Source organism: Podarcis raffonei, chromosome 14 (assembly GCF_027172205.1).
Source record: "Podarcis raffonei isolate rPodRaf1 chromosome 14, rPodRaf1.pri, whole genome shotgun sequence".
In the NCBI taxonomy this organism is placed as follows: domain Eukaryota; kingdom Metazoa; phylum Chordata; class Lepidosauria; order Squamata; family Lacertidae; genus Podarcis; species Podarcis raffonei.
In genome coordinates, this window is record NC_070615.1 from 38,885,394 (window position 1) to 38,901,860 (window position 16,467).

The 16,467-nt window shown below is 46.2% G+C and overlaps 1 protein-coding gene across 1 annotated transcript in view; it reads left to right on the forward strand.

The window, feature by feature from the left end:
• The first annotated feature begins 602 nt into the window (after positions 1 to 602).
• The window catches only part of LOC128401285 (nodal modulator 1-like), a 34,100-nt gene continuing 18,235 nt past the window's right edge, over positions 603 to 16,467 (forward strand). The window contains exons 1-17 of the mRNA XM_053364107.1: positions 603 to 798; positions 2,684 to 2,773; positions 3,533 to 3,578; positions 5,121 to 5,221; positions 5,341 to 5,447; positions 6,136 to 6,208; positions 6,434 to 6,586; positions 7,750 to 7,887; positions 8,844 to 8,933; positions 9,597 to 9,702; positions 9,800 to 9,950; positions 11,125 to 11,302; positions 12,232 to 12,373; positions 13,982 to 14,113; positions 15,330 to 15,466; positions 15,604 to 15,691; positions 16,381 to 16,444. Coding sequence (XP_053220082.1) covers positions 652 to 798; positions 2,684 to 2,773; positions 3,533 to 3,578; positions 5,121 to 5,221; positions 5,341 to 5,447; positions 6,136 to 6,208; positions 6,434 to 6,586; positions 7,750 to 7,887; positions 8,844 to 8,933; positions 9,597 to 9,702; positions 9,800 to 9,950; positions 11,125 to 11,302; positions 12,232 to 12,373; positions 13,982 to 14,113; positions 15,330 to 15,466; positions 15,604 to 15,691; positions 16,381 to 16,444 — 1,943 coding nt within the window. The 5' untranslated portion in view covers positions 603 to 651. The remainder of the gene's footprint in view (positions 799 to 2,683; positions 2,774 to 3,532; positions 3,579 to 5,120; positions 5,222 to 5,340; positions 5,448 to 6,135; positions 6,209 to 6,433; positions 6,587 to 7,749; positions 7,888 to 8,843; positions 8,934 to 9,596; positions 9,703 to 9,799; positions 9,951 to 11,124; positions 11,303 to 12,231; positions 12,374 to 13,981; positions 14,114 to 15,329; positions 15,467 to 15,603; positions 15,692 to 16,380; positions 16,445 to 16,467) is intronic.

Below are 16,467 nucleotides of genomic sequence, written 5' to 3' on the forward strand. Positions count from 1 at the left end.
ATTTTGTCCCACCATTTTCCTCCAAGGAGCTGTACATGGTTCTCCCCCTCCTCATTTTAATCCCACACAGCAATCCTGTGAGGTAGGTTAGGTTGAGAGAGGCAGTGAACTGCCCCGTCCCCAAGGTCATGGCCGAAGGGGGATTCGAACCCGGGTCCTATCCCAACGCTCTACGTCAGGCACCCCCAAACTCAGCCCGCTATATGTTTTTTTGAGACTACAATTCCCATCATCCCTGACCACTGGTCCTGTTCGCTAGGGATGGTGGGAGTTGTAGTCCCAAAAAACATCTGGAGGGCCGAGTTTGAGGGTGCCTGCTCTACGTCACGCCTGCTCCCGTCACGTTCTACGTCAGGAAATGGTTCTTCAGGCTCAGACGTCGCTCATTCTGAAAGCACTGCGTCCTCCCCCCCCCCCCAAAAAAAAGCCGTTCGGAGCGCCTTGCTAACCCAACCCTGGGAGTCGCAACTCCCCTCCCAGCCGCCAGGGGGAGCAGGGATAACCCTTTCGCCTCTCGCACGCACTTGCTTCCGGCAGGGAAGAGGAGACCATAGAGCGCATCCGGCACATGCGCCGTCTCTCTTCCTGACTCGGCGTCGACCTTCGGAAGCTGCTCGGCGCGGCGGGGCTGAGGGGGGCGAGGGAGCGGCGATGCCGCGGGGCTGGGCGCCGGCGGCGCTCTGGTGGCTCCTGTGGGGCTGCCGCTTGTGGGACGCGGCGCGGGGCTCCGAGGATATCGTGGTGGGCTGCGGGGGCTTCGTCAAGTCCGACGTGGAGATCAACTATTCCCTGATCGAGGTGAGCACTGCGCCTCCGGCTTCGCCTGCTCTCTATCTGGCATTTGAAATAGGGGGCGGACAGGTGAAGCAGTTCCTGGGGGATTGAGAAGAAGAAGAAATGGATCAAGGGCCTCTTTCTCATTTTACTTACCCTACTTAATTCATAAAATTCATACACTGATTGTAAAAAACAAAATACCCACCTCCCAAACCCCTCAAAGCGCTTTATGAAAAGATAAAGCAGCAGCGTCAATGAAAACCCGCAACCCTAGTTTAAAGCAAACAAATGTTTCAAACTCTGAAGTGGGTTAAAATCACATCGACTTTCCAATAAGCATCTGGGAAGGTATGTTTTTAGAAGGCTCCGAAGAGAGTTCAGCGAAGGCCCCTTGCTGAATCTCAATACAGTGGTACCTCGGGTTACATACGCTCCAGGTTACAGACTCCGCTAACCCAGAAATAGTGCTTCAGGTTAAGAACTTTCCTTTAGGATGAGAACAGAAATCATGCGGTGGCAGCAGGAGGCCCCATTAGCTAAAGTGGTTCTTCAGGTTAAGAACAGTTTCAGGTTAAGAACGGACCTCCGGAACAAATTAAGTACTTAACCCAAGGTACCACTGTAGGCAGCGAGTTCCAAAGTAGATGCTCAGATCAAGTTCCCTACCCTGCACTTTTTAGCGCATGGCACTTATGTAGCTGTAGGAAACGCTCACCGCACGCATAGAGTGGATTTATTGCACCACAAACTCTTTAACCCATTAATTGCGCAAACCTAAGTTTCCATTATGCAGTTGAGCTCCTCTTATGAAATACTGACAACCTGAAGGTGTCTTGCATTCACCCTGCACTATCCTGCTACAGAAGAAGGAAAGCCTGTTCTGTGACCAGCGTTGAAGCACAAAGCAGGTTGTGTGCCTTTGCCAGTCCACTCGCGAGAAGTTCTACAGTTGACAGCCATTTTGTGTGGGGGTTCCTGTTCCTGCCCCCCCCCCATGTTGGCGGAGTGTGTATAAGTGCCCCCACCCCCATTGCACTCTTTTTGTGACGTGTTGAGTGATGCCTTCAGGTCACTTCAGGGTTCAGTGCGGGGCGTGATTGTGCGTCTTTCAGATAGTGGCTTCTCCTCTGGGGTGATCAGACAGGCTAGGTTTTTTTTTGCAGGCCACTAACTTTTGTGGGCTTATTTGCAAGGCTGCTTTAGCCTTTCATGTAAAGTAGGGTGGGACACCTGTGACCTTCAGATGTTGCTGGACTACAGTTCTTATCGTCCCTGACCATTGGCTGTGCTGGATGAGAATTGATGGGAGTTGGCATCCAATGACATCTGGAGGACCACAGGTTCCCTACCCCTGCTTTAAACCATAGGTGCAACATACCAGGGATAAAATGGCTGTTTTGCACCTCCATGCTCCTGCTCTGCTACTGGGAACTAAGCTTTGCTTTGGCTTAGTGTTACATCCAAACCCGGGCTTGTGTTTTGTCTCCCTCTGAACAAACTGAGAGTTGTATCCAAGGTTTCTTCTTAGCTTACTGGCTGTGTTTTGTTTGGCAGAGCTGAAACATGAGCCTATGTTTGGACATAATGCTGAGCCAAACCATGGCTTTCCTTCCTGGAGTGGAGCAGGAGGAGGAGTGGGGGGACAGACATGAAGCACTTGTTTTCTTCTTGCTCACCAGCATACAGTGTTTTTGTTTTGAAACCATATATTTAAGCTTAACTGTGTTTTAATGTGTCGTGCAAACCAGGTCATTGTGTGTTCTGTATTTTATTTTATTTCATTTGCAAAAAGCGTTTGAGTTTATTTAATATAAAGAAAAATGAGGTATATGAATTTAAATTAAGAAATAATTGCTGTAGCAGAATTACCATATTCCATTGTGGGTTTTTTGCTTTCAATTTATAGATTAAATTGTACACCAAGCATGGAACCTTGAAATACCAAACAGACTGTGCTCCAAATAATGGTTACTTCATGATTCCTCTGTACGATAAGGTAAGCAACCATATGGTACCTGAACTGTAACAGCCAGGGGTCGCTAACCTTTTTGTACCTGTGGGTAAATTTGCAAACTGGAGAAACTGGGAACACTATCACCCCACTCCACGCCGCTGTCAACCACACACTGCTGCTGTCTGTTCTACAGGCTACAGTGGCAAGCTTTCAAGCCTAATTTTAGCACTGGGTGAGGGAGGGGCTACTGGTTCCAGGCTAGTGACCCCTGGCGTAGGTCTTTCTTGAGTTTTGAGTTTATTTTTCTGGCCTGTGTGTACAGCTAAATGTGCAAAAGTTAAATGTACGTAAGTTGAGGGCTTACTGTACTGTGTACAGTTCGGGTAACTTCACCTGGAAAGGGATATTGCAGAATTGGAAAAGTTTCCAGAAAGGGCGACCACAATTGTCAAGGGGATGGAGTAACGCCACTAAGAGGAAAGGTTGGAGCTTTTGGGACTTGTAAGTTTAGAAAAAAAGGTTAGTAAGAGATGACACAATAACAGATTATAAAATTATTCATGGCAAGGAGAAAATGGATGGAGAAAGGGTTCTGCCTCTCTCATAACATTCAGAACTTGTGGACATCTAAGGAAGTTGAATGTCAAAAGCTTCAGGACAGATAAAAGAAAGTACTCAACCTAGTGCATAGGGTTTATTGGATACCCCTTAAGATAGAAGTTAGTCAACTGCTGTGTTTTCTTTAGAAAGCTGTTGCATTTTTATTGTAATTGCAAAAAATGTTCATGATTTCTTTTGTAGGGGGATTTTGTCCTTAAAATTGAACCTCCCCTAGGGTGGAGTTTTGGTATGTATGTACCTGTTTGTTTGTCTTTTGATGGGGTGGGATATGAATTGTTCCAAATGTTGGTTTTAGGTCATTTTGGTGTGTATGTTTGGCTCTGCTCACTTTTGGCATTCTGTCTGAAAAAACGGTTTGCTGACCCAGCATACAGAACTGCGCTGTAACGTTGCAGTCATATGCATTCTTATCTGGGAATAAGTCCTACTGAACTCACTGAAAAGGACAGTATAGGATTGCACTGGACTGAAACTGAGGTTTTCAAAAGTTCATTTCTAGTGGCATTTGCTTCTATAGCTAGCGTGCTGAACCTTTGGCCCTTCACTTGTGGCTGAACTACAGCTCCTCAATATCCCTGATCATTGACTGTGCTTTCTGGGACTGAAGATAGTTGTAGTTTTGCAACTGGAGCACCAAGGATTCCTCACACCTGTTCTGTGGTGATAAAAAGTCAAAAGCTATAGAGATAAGAACAGGGCTCTGTGTATGCTGGGCCTTGCATGGTGAAAAATGTGCTGTGACCCTGTCTCTTTGGGGGAAAATACTGCCTTGATTTTATTATCTATTTACTGAAAGCCTTTCTAAGTTACTTAGTTTTACAAAAAAAAACCAAAACAAAACCCAGAGCTGTATAAAAAAAATCCTTAAAAACCCACAGTATCATAACACCAGTAAAACAGCACTAAGTACACAGGAGCAGTAAAAACAGGAATTCAGTTTTGAATCCCTCCCCCTGCAAGTATGAAAACAACCAATAAAACAGGTAAACCAAACAGCTCTTTGGATCACAGCATTTAAAAAACGATGCTAAACCTGTTTGCCTGATATTGTCTCCCCTTTCTCATTACTAAGACTAGGAATCACTTGCAACTTATAAATCTATTGACCAGAAGTGTTCAAAATAATCCACATAAGGCCCTCCAAACCCGACTGTAGGTCTGTGGGGGTATTTGATCTGATGAACTGATGTTAACAAATGCAGTAAAACTGTTCCAAATGTCATCAAATGGGCCTGTTTCTGTCTTCTAGCAACATGGTGGAGGAATTCAGAAATAGCAAGGTCCAATCTCATGGGTCAAGGAAAACTTTGGCAAAATGATAGCATCTTCACATGATGTCCGAAGCAACCAAGGCCACACCCGCCTCATGTTTAACCACTATGCATCCACCCCATACATTTAACTACCCTTATACCATTTTTAGCAGTCGTGGCTTCCCCCAGAGAATCTTGGGAACTATTGTTTAAGGGTGCAGAGGTTTGTTATGAGGTCCCTATTTTTACAGAACTGCATTGATTGGTTTAACAACCAATCCCTCTTCTCTGCAAGGGAAATATTGTTCTCCTAACAACTCTTGCACCCTTAACAGACCTACACTTCCCAGGATTCTTTGCTGAAAGCTGCACCTGTTGAAATGGCATCATAGTGCTTTAAAATGTTTGGGGCGGATATGGTTTAAGGAATGATGCTTCATGTATAGCAGACCCAGAAGACATTGGCATAATTTTTCCTCCATTTAATACTTTCTCTTTCATTCCCTCCCCACCAGAGCCCACAAGCGTGGACATCCACGTGGACGGCATCAATGACATTTGCACTAAAGGAGGAGACATCAACTTTGTGTTTACAGGCTTCTCCGTAAATGGGAAGGTAAAAGGCCCTTGCTGTTTGACCGTTGCTGCCTCCTTTTGGAGGAGGTGATGGGGAAGCAGGTCCTCTGTGCTTTCTTCCCTGCAAGCTGAAGAGCTGCTCTGTCTCCTTCTTTCCAGGTTCTCAGCAAAGGTCAGACACTGGGTCCTGCTGGGGTTCTTGTTGCACTGCGGAATCCGGGTTCAGAGGCAAGCATACAAGCCACGACCACTCAGCCGGGAGGAAAGTGAGTCTGACTTGTTGCCACAGGGCTGTATCTCATGCTGTAGCTTCAGTGGCGCATCAGATTTCTTGGTGTGCAGCGGATTTTCCACTTCCTCTCCAGCCCACCCTGCCACACCCACCCTCAAAATAAACTCTGGAGAGTTGAGGGGCTCCCTGGAGCAGCTTTGGGGAGCACACAGGTGGGAGGAGAAGAAATGGCAGTCCCATTGTGCCAGTGGGACTGCATATGTGGAGCATTAGTTTACAAAGCATAGGTTATCTACATATAGCACTTAGGGCTCACGAGTGTAAAAGCGATTTACGAGCATAAAAACCCACCTGCGCAAGTGTTAAAATACAAAAATCCATAAATAGCATGCACAATAAAACAACCCCATTAAAAACAGCACAGTAGCTAAAAGAGAAGAATCTGGCTGAGAGAGCAAGGTAATGCCTGCATAAATAGAGTGTGTTGCTTGTATACCAGAGGTGGTTTTTGGACAGTTAAAAATGTAGGGCCTGAGCAACTGCCTGAAAGTTTTTGCTTCCGATTCCTCTCCTACAGTCTTGCAAGGATTGTTTGAAAAAGAAGGGCAGGGGACCATAGCTCAGTGGTGAAGCACATGGTGGGTCGGTACAAATATCATCGTACGGCACACACTTGTTAGCCAGAGCTATTCTGTTTGTGAACCAACTTTCATTTTCTACAGGTATGCCTTTTTCAAAGTCCTTCCTGGGGAATACGAAATCTTTGCTTCCCATCCAACCTGGATGCTGAAAGAGGTGAGTGCTGCTGTAAATTGAAGCATCAAGCTTGCACACAAATCTGCCACATATGCTGTTGAAGTGATTTTAAGGCGCTGACTTTCTCAGAAGAAGAAGGGTCTTTTAATGGTCAAAATGGTTTTATATTTACAGAAATTACCAAAAAAAAGCGCCTCCAAAACCATATGTTAACTGTTTTTGTGGAATTATGAGACCAACCGTTCATATTTTTCTATATTTCAGGCCAGCACAACTGTAAGAGTGACCAATTCCAATGCTTATGCCTCTGGCCCTCTCGTTGTCGCTGGTTACAACGTTTCAGGATCTGTCCGGAGTGATGGGGAGCCCATGAAAGGGGTCATGTTCCTCCTTTTCTCGTCATCGGTAACCAAGGAGGTCAGTTGTACATCATGCAAAAGAGAGGGTTGTAGCCATAGACCAATTGAAACCAATGAACCCAAGTTAGTCATTTCCATTAATTTCAATGGGTTTACCTTGAGTAGGACTAACATTGGATACAACTCAGAATGTTTTTGACATCTGTGGAGATGTGATATTGGTCCTGTTTTTTTACCCCCTCGTACTGTTTTTGACAAACGTGCCTAACTGCAGTTAAATGAGCCTGGTCTTCACAGAATGAGATAGTGGTAGAGTCAGGCTGCGGAAGAAAGGGACTGTGTCGCTTAATTCATTTTATTCATAAAAAGTATATACAGTGGTACCTCGGGTTACATACGCTTCAGGTTATATACTCTTCAGGTTACAGACTCCGCTAACTCAGAAATATTACCTTGGGTTAAGAACTTTGCTTCAGGATGAGAACAGAAATTGTGCAGTGGCGGCACAGCGGCAACGGGAGGCCCCATTAGCTAAAGTGGTGCTTCAGGTTAAGAACAGTTTCAGGTTAAGAACAGATCTCCAGAACGAATTAAGTTTTTAACCCAAGGTACCACTGTATCTCCATTAAAACGAAACACTTCCATACAGTAAAATCCCTATTAATAAAGTTAAAATTAGAAATCAGCTAACCTTTATGGAAAGCGGTATTCTTACTTGCCTGCATAAATCTTACCGAATTGAAAAGTTTTCAATAGGTATTTAAAAGCTGAAACAGATAGTGCCTTCGGAGTACAGATGGAGGACCACATTTCTAAAGTTTTACCAAACATCAGGGATGATAGGAGAAGTATGCCAACAACTTCTAGGGATCCAAGCTTGAACACTGCTCCCATCCATCTGGTTTGTGGGGAACGGCCAATGCTCCAAAGTAATTACATGATGGGTGGTGTGAGTTTCTCTTGCGTCTTGGGAAGGGGAGGGAGTGATTCTGTACCTGAGTTCCATGTGCACAGTCCTGGTTTTTGCATATGAAGCATCTGTTTTGTCTGCTGCTCAGTGAGCCAAATTCCCTGTTTGTTTACGTGAAGAGGGAAGACCATCTCCAGATGAATGGGGAAGCTTTGGCAGCCACGGAGCTCCCATTTATGCATTGGGAAATTCTGTGCTTCTCGGGGTTCCTTGCTCTCGGTATAAAGGATTGTCTGCCTTCTTTTGTACAGGACATCATGGGCTGCAGCACCTCTCCAGTTGACGGCTTTCCTGCCAGGGACGATTCTCTCGCCTATCTGTGCAATGTCATCTCCAAAGAGGACGGCTCGTTTACTTTTCTGTCTTTGCCGAGTGGGAAATACACTGTGGTGAGTAATGAGAGAGCTGCCCGGCCTTTCTGAATAATGATTTCCTCAAAAGTGAAGGCTACAAGCAGGGGTCACCCACCTTCTTGGGGCCCATGGGTGCAGCTGGAGGTCATAGAAACTGGTGTGTGAGTGTTGACAACAACACTTGCACTCTGCAGCCGCCCCCCCCATCTCCCCACTGCAAACAGTAAGTAGGCATGAAAAAAATAAAATAAACTTTTTTCAAACATATTTTGTATGTGTGTGAGAGAGCGACAGAGATTTATTTGTTGCATTTATATCCAACTTTTTCTCCCATGAGCTCAAGGTGTACATGGTGCTCCCCCTTAAAGTAAAGGTAAAGGGACCCCTGACCATTAGGTCCAGTCGTGGCTGACTCTGGGGTTGCGCCGCTCATCTCGCTTTATTGGCCGAGGGAGCCGGCGTACAGCATGGCCAGCATGACTAAACCTCTTCTGGCGAACCAGAGCAGCGCACAGAAATGCCGTTTACCTTCCCACCAGAGTGGTACCTATTTATCTACTTGCACTTTGAGGTGCTTTCGAACTGCTAGGTTGGCAGGAGCAGGGACCGAGCAACGGGAGCTCACCCCGTCGCGGGGATTCGAACCACCGACCTTCTGATTGGCAGGTCCTAGGCTCTGTGGTTTAACCCACAGCGCCACCCGCGTCCCTCTCCCCCTTCATGTAGATACACATTATTACATTGGGCTGTATCCAACTAAGTAGTACTCAAGAGTATACCCATTGAAATGAATGGCCTAAGCTCATCATGCCTGTTAATTTCTTTACTCTGGTTATGGCTAACGTTGCATGCAGCCGATTGCCTGGAGGGCCCCTAGATTCAACAGTCACCATTGCTAGAGAAACACCTCCCACTGCGATGGATTGGATTTTGTCTGGATTTGTCTTTTGGAGAAACACGTTGCTTAACCTGGGGCTCTGCATTCTTCTCAGGTCCCCTTTTACCGAGGAGAGAGAATTATGTTTGATGTTGCTCCATCTAGATTGGACTTTACAGTGGAGCATGACAGCTTGAAAATTGAGGTGAGCTCTTCTCGAATTACCCTTTTCGCACTTTGGATGAATTTAGGTAAAGCATATCGTACGGATGGATGTATCTTAACCTGAAATAATCCAGCAATTCAGAACTATTTCAAATGGGGTAGGAGGGAGGAAAAACAGTTCCAGTATGATGCTGAAAAAATAACTTCTAAATCACGTGTTGCCAAAGGCTTGGAGGACCCTGAAAGATTCTGTGCTGTTTGGTGGGATTTTATTTTATGTACGAAAAAATGGACACACGGGACTCCCTCTCCGTAGCATAATGTATAATTTTTGTTTTCCTAATGGTCTTAAGTACTTTACAAACCTAATGCTGAATCCTTCTCGGATATACAGTGTGCCTTTTTTGTACTTTTATTTTTATTGTATTGATTTGATTTACCTCAATAAAATCTTTAAATAATAAAAATATATGTATTTTTTTTTAAAAAAATTGTCCAGTGGCACCTTAGTTTGTTCTTGGTATGTGGTTTTGTGTGCACCAAGAACAAACTTAGTTGGTCTCTGAGGTGCCACTGGACAACTTTTTAATTTTTTAAAATAAATTTCTACTGCATCAGACCAACACAGCTACCTACCTGAATCTAATAAAAATAAAATTTTTTATTATTCAGCCGTTGATCTCTCCTACTTCCTCCCTTTCAGCCCATTTTCCATGTCATGGGCTTCTCAGTCACAGGGAGGGTTTTGAACAGCCCAGAAGGGGAAGGCGTTTCAGATGCTACTGTGACGCTGAATAACCAAATTAAAGGTATGTGCTTCTTGTTTTGCTCTGGCATCCTACCTATTTGATGCTTTTGGCCGAGCTGAATTCAAACAGAATCTGTCCATTTTTAATCTGTCCACAGTTACTACCAAGTCTGACGGCTCTTTCCGACTTGAAAACATAACCACCGGAACGTATACCATTCAAGCCCAGAAAGAGCACCTCTTCTTCGATACCATGACGGTGAAAATTGCCCCCAACACTCCCCAGCTGGCCGACATCATCACAACAGAGTGAGTGTCTGAGTAGGAAGCTGAGCAAGACAGCAAGGGCAGGCTTGGGGTTTTTCAGAGCAGAGTTAGAGGCCTTGGGATAGGAGCACAGAAAATACCATACACCAGGAAGGGGCTGTAACTCAGTGGCAGAGCAGCTGCCTCACGTGCAGAAGGTCCCCAGTTCCAGCCCCAACATCTCCAGGTAGGCCTAGGGAAGATCTGACCTCCTGTAGAGTTGCTACCAGTCAGAGTAGACAATGCTGAGCAAGATGGACCAATGGTGCGGCTTGCTTATTTATTTATTTATTTATTTATGAATGAATGAATGAATGAATCTAGATTCAGGTGGGTAGCCATGTTGGTCTGACGCAGTCGAAATAAATAATAAATAAATTTGTCCAGTAGCACCTTAGAGACTCCTTAGAGACCTTAGAGTTTTTGAGTGTGGTGTAGTGGTTAAGAGTGGTAGACTCATAATCTGGTGAACCGGGTTCGCGTCTCCGCTCCTCCACATGCAGCTGCTGGGTGACCTTGGGCTAGTCACACTTCTCTGAAGTCTCTCAGCCCCACTCACCTCACAGAGTGTTTGTTTTGGGGGAGGAAGGGAAAGGAGAATGTTAGCTGCTTTGAGACTCCTTCAGGTAGTGATAAAGCGGGATTTTAATCCAAATCCAATGACATTGTCCCACCTTTCCTCCAAGCCACTCATGGTGGCCTACAGAGTTCTCCCCATTTTATCCTCACAGGAAACCTTTGAGGTAGGTTAGGCAGAGAATAAGTGACTGGCTAAAGACTACCCGGTGAACTTCATAGCTTTGAACTCTGCTTTCCCAAGTCCTGATCCAACACTCTATGCAACATGGGAGCAAGTATGGTGTAATGGTTAGAGTGTTGGACTCGGACAAGAGAGGCCAGGTTTTGAGTCCCCAGTCAGCCATGAAGCTTTCCTTGGGCCAGTCACTTCGCTCTCGGACCAACCTACCTCACAGGGTTGTTGTGAGGGTGAAATGGGGAGGAGGAGAACCATGTGCCTTGAGATCCTTGGAAGTTAAAGGTGGTACAGTGTATAATTGTCAACAACAACAACAACAACGGTGTCGTTATATCAGAGTTGGGAACCCTGTGGCCTTTTAGATTTCCAGACAATTCCAATTGTTCCTGACCATTGGCAATGCCCTTCTTTCCCCAATAGGTTCAGTGTCTGTGGCCAGATATCAGTAACCCGCTTTCCTGACTCTATCAAGCAGATCAACAAATACAAGGTGACGATGTTGCCTCAAGACAAGGACAAAACCTTGATGGTTACTACGGAAACGGACACTCGCGGTGCTTTCTGCTTCAAGGCAAAATCGGGTGCCTATGTCATCCAGGTCAGAATAACTAATACCTCTTAAGAAAAGAAATAACTTGTAAAAGCAGTCAAATATGGAAGCTTGGGAGCAGATTTTTGTTTCACAAAGCGGTGGGAGACCTTAGGCCCAGGGACCACATGTGGCCCTCAAGCCTCTACCTGGCCCTTGGAACTTTTACTCTCCCTGATTTGTACCCCCAGTTTTTCTCTGGCTGGAATGTGTCCTTGAACTCTGATAATTCTTCTCTCTTGCCTCTTGGAGGGCAAAGGCGTGGGTGTGGGTGAATAGAAACTAGACTAGGGTTTCCCAAACTTGAGTCTCCAGATGTTTTTGGGCTACAGTTCCCATCATCTTTGACCACTGGTCCTGCTAGCCAGGGATGATGGGAGTTGTAGTCCAAAAACAGCCAGAGACCCAAGTTTGGGAAACCCTGAACTAGGCTATTACACAAAGGGAAAATTGACATTCATTGCTCCACCCACCACTGGTATGTGAGCCCCAGATGGTCGGCCTGAGGGAAGTGCGGCCTACAATTCCCATCAGCCTTTGCAAGCATACTCAGTGACCTCCTTGCATATTTCCAGTTCCTTGCTCCTTGCTGCTCAGCGAATGGGGTGCAGCTGTTGTCTGAGAGCCAGTGTGGTGTAGTGGTTAAGAGCGATAGACTCGTAACCTGGGGAACTGGGTTCGCGTCTCCGCTCCTCCACATGCAGCTGCTGGGTGACTTTGGGCCACACACACTTCTCTGAAGTCTCTCAGCCCCACTCACCTCACAGAGTGTTTGTTGTGGGGGAGGAAGGGAAAGGAGAATATTAGCCGCTTTGAGACTCCTTCGGGTAGTGATAAAGTGGGATATCAAATCCAAACTCTTCTACTCTTCGTCTTTTATCTGTGTTGCTCCATTTCACACAAGGAAGTAATTCTCAGCGTCATTTTCTTTGCTGTAGGTGATCGTTCCCGAGGCAGAAGCCAGAGCTGGCCTTGCTTTGAAACCCAAGACATTTCCTGTGACGGTTGCCTCCAAACCAGTGCTGGACGTGACTTTCTCACAGTTTCTGGCCTCCATTTCGGGGAAAGTCACTTGTTTGGGTAAGATTTGCGCCGATGGGTGGAAATTGTTGACTTACCGTATTTTTCGCCCTATAGGACGCACCGTCCCATAAGGCGCACCTAGTTTTTTGGGGGGGAAATAAAGGGAAAACAATTATTTCCCCCCCAGGCGTGGGGCTGGGGCGGGGGAAGCCTGAGCTTCCCCCGACCCCAGCCCCCAAACAGGCAGCTCTCTGCAAGCCGTGGGAGCCCAGCGCTGGCTCCCGCTGCTTGCGGAGAGGTCCGCGAAGCCTGGACGCGCTGAGCTCAGCGCGCACAGGCTTCAGTGTGCAGGCAACTCTCCGCAAGCAGCGGGAGCGCTCCCGCTGCTTGCGGAGAGGTCCGCGAAGCCTGGACGCGCTGAGCTCGGCGCGCGCAGGCTTCAGCATGCAGGCAACTCTCCACAAGCAGCGAGAGCCCAGCACTGGGCTCCCGCTGCTTGCGGAGAGGTGCGCGAAGCCTGCATTCGCCCCATAGGACGCACACACATTTCCCCGTCATTTTTGGAGGGGAAAAAGTGCGTCCTATAGGGCAAAAAATACGGTAGGTTGCTCATATGGTCTGATGGGAATAGCTGACACTGTGCCCTCCAGATCTTGTTGGGCGTCAACTCCCATCAGCCCCAGACAGCTAGGGGAGATGGGTGTTGCCGTCCTTCAACATCTGGAGGGCTCCACGTTGACTACTGTAGCAATATAGCCACCAAGGCTTAAGGCCTGCAGACCTGCAGGGAATCTCCCAGCACACTAAGCTATCCTTACGCCTGTCAGTCTCCTTAAAGGAAGCTTTACTTCCCCTTGGCAATCCTTCCCCCACCCCCATTGGGGTGGAATTGGGGAACATCAGACTGAAATGCGGCCCTCCAGGCCTCTCTATCTACCCCCTTTGCCCTCCCTAGGCTATAGTTCCTCTCCACAGCCCTCACCAATGTTTCTCCACACCATTGAGAGCTGTTTTCTGGCTGGAATATACCCTTGCAGCTGCCATAATGCCTCTTGTGTACCTAGATGGAAAAAGCTGTGCGTCTGTCGTGTCCTCTGACTTTTGCACACTTGAAATGCAGCCTACAAAATCAAGAGCTGCATCCCTGTCTCCATCCTCTTTCTGCCTGGCCCTGCCTCACCGCTGGAATGTGGCCCCCAGGAAACCTTCCACGAGGGAATGCTGCTCTTCCCACTCCTGTCTTGGCACAAAATATAAAGCGTTGAATTGGGCCCCTGTTTGCAAATGTGTGACGTACAGATATCCTTGCCTGGGAACTTGTGGGTTGTATATTTAGTGTTGCTCGTACACTAGTAGGCCTGTATATTGACATGACTACCTGGGGGCCATTGATTTCAGTGGGTCTACTCTAGAGGAGAACTTTGCTGGATGCAACCATGTGATTGGTTGCAAATTCTTGTTGAGTGTTTGCTTGCTGGTAGATCCAGGTTTGTTCTCAAATGAGTGCTGTTTCTCATCAAGAGGCTAACATCTGAATCAAGCCTCTGCCCCCCCCCATTTTTAGGAATCTCTGACACACACCCCCTCCCAAAAGTCCTAAGGAGGTTGCTGAATAAACCTGCCAATCTGAAACCTGCACATTCTCCTCTTTTTGTCTTCCCCCAGATGCTTGTGGCGAATTGACGGTGACACTCCAGTCTGTGAACCGGCAGGGGGAGAAGCGTAGCCTTCAACTTGCAGCAAAGTCTAACTCAGTGACTTTCTTGTTTGAAAATGTGCTTCCTGGAAAGTATAAAAGTAAGGACAATGCAGTGCTTCTAGTTTGGATGTAACAAAGTCGTCCGCTACTGCAGAGATTTCCACCTGTGTAGTGGAACTTAATCTTCTTACGTGCCTTCCCTAATTACCCCAAAAAACTCTGGAGCAGATTTTGGGGGGCCAAGAGAGGGCATGTGGAGAGAGGGAGCCTGGTTGCACAGGGGTGTTTATTGCCTTTTCACTGTTTCAAATTGTGCCAGAATTTGCTACTCATTCATATTTATGCTCCACTTTTCATCATCATCATTTATTTCTGTGCTCCCTTTCCAGAGTTAAAACCATGCTGAAGGCAGCTTCCAACATGAAAACATTTATTTCATAATTTTAAAAATATATAACAGCAGTTGTAAGCCATAAATAAAAGCATGTCAAAATGTACACAACAAAACTAAACCACCTCCACATAAGACATAAGAACTAAAAACAAAGCTGCAAAAAAATAATATCAATAGGACAGCAGAATTAAAATCTCCCAAAATTTATTCTTGACCCCAACAAAAATCCCTAAACAATGCCCCACTTTTTGGACAAGATATGTCTCCACCGAAGTTCAGCCTTCAGTGTTTAATCAATTTAATATGCTAGATGCCATTAAATAAATAAATAAACCACTGCCACCACACTGTTAATCGTTTAAAAAGATGCCTTAACCAGGCAGCATAATGTTATTTTTCTTTTAAAAAGCATTTCTATACAATTGCTTATTAAAAAAAACCCAGAAGGAAAATACCCTATTAAAAAGAAACTTTCCCATGTTCTCTTGCATAATGAAGTTTCCCCTAGTTTCTGTGTCCGATGTGTACAATCCTTGTGGTGTACTTCTTTTTCCAGAGAGGGGGGGGGGGTAGAGAAATGTGGGGAATGCACAGGTGAAAGCGTATAAGTTCCTTACATCTTGCAGACTTCCTTTTCAAACAGGGGTAGCCAACGTTGCGCCCTCCATTTTTTATGGGCTCCAGCTCCCATCAGCCCCAGCCAGCATGGCCAGTGGTCAGGGATGATGGGAATGGCTGTTCCTGCCACATCTGGAGGGCATCACATTGGCTGAAAATGCCCAGTTCTTCCATATCCAGACATATTTTTAAACGCTAGTGCTTACAAATGTTCAGATGACTCCTGTGCTTCTCTAACTGCTTGCTTTTTAAGCCTCAGGCATGACACCTCCCCTTTACTGGTCTGTCTTTTTTCTTTTAAGTGAGCATCATCCGTGAAGACTGGTGCTGGAAGAATAAATCCTTGGAACTTGAGGTTCTGGAAGAAGATGCGTCAGGGATTGAATTCCGCCAGACCGGTTATATGCTGCGCTGTTCTCTTTCCCATGCAATCACTTTGGTGAGATGATGGCTTAATCAACTTAATTTTGGAGGCAGAACTGGAAACTGCTGTAGTTGTTTGAAAACTGACTTAGAAACTTCAAAGATTGGAATTCAATGCCTGCTAATAGACTTCTTGGTTTGTTTTGTCATCAGGAGTTTTATCAGGATGGAAATGGACCTGAGAATGTTGGCATTTATAACCTGTCCAAAGGGGTGAACAGATTCTGCCTCTCCAAGCCGGGTAAGTGTCTCGTTGGAAATGAATCCTCTTGTATGTATGTGTTTGTGTGTGAGTTTCCAACCGATAGTGGTAAATTTTGAAGTGCAGCCCCCATAACAGCCCCCAAAGCTGCACTCCATCGCAAGGTGAGCCCGCAAATACAGGAAGGTATATTGGTTTACCCCATTCTCCAAAGAGCAGGAGTACCTAGCCTAATATCCAACATTTTAGGATCAACAGATAGACAGGTAAGCTGCAGATAGACAGGTAAGCTGCAAAAGATGGTTAGCATGTTGGACATTGCCTGGGAAACCCCAAGTTCACTGGATGACTGTAGGCTAATCGCTGTCTTGGGCTAGGCTCCCTTCCAGGGTTGTTGTTCTGAGGTTGGAGTAGACCAAGAACCAAGACCTTCCTGGGGTGCCTTCTCCTGTGTTTGAGGAACCAAGTGCATCCCGGAGTGCCTCACCAGTCCTGTAGGGGGTGCACCAGGTGGGAGGCCATGGAACGTAGGAGAAGTGCCTATCTACCTATGCGATCTGCGCTGAGATAGAGAATTGGTGAGGTTGTGTCTTCTGTTAGGCAAGCCTCTTGTTTAGGCAGCAGGTTTCAGGTTGCCAGCAAATGCTAGCGTGATATAGTTTTGAAGTATGGGAACCTTCGGAATCTGAAATCAGAATTGCAACTGTGTCTCGCTTTGATATTTTCAGGTGTGTACGAAGTCACACCCCGTTCCTGCCACCGTTTTGAGCACGAATACTACACCTATGATACGTAAGCATGAAGTAGCAGCTGGC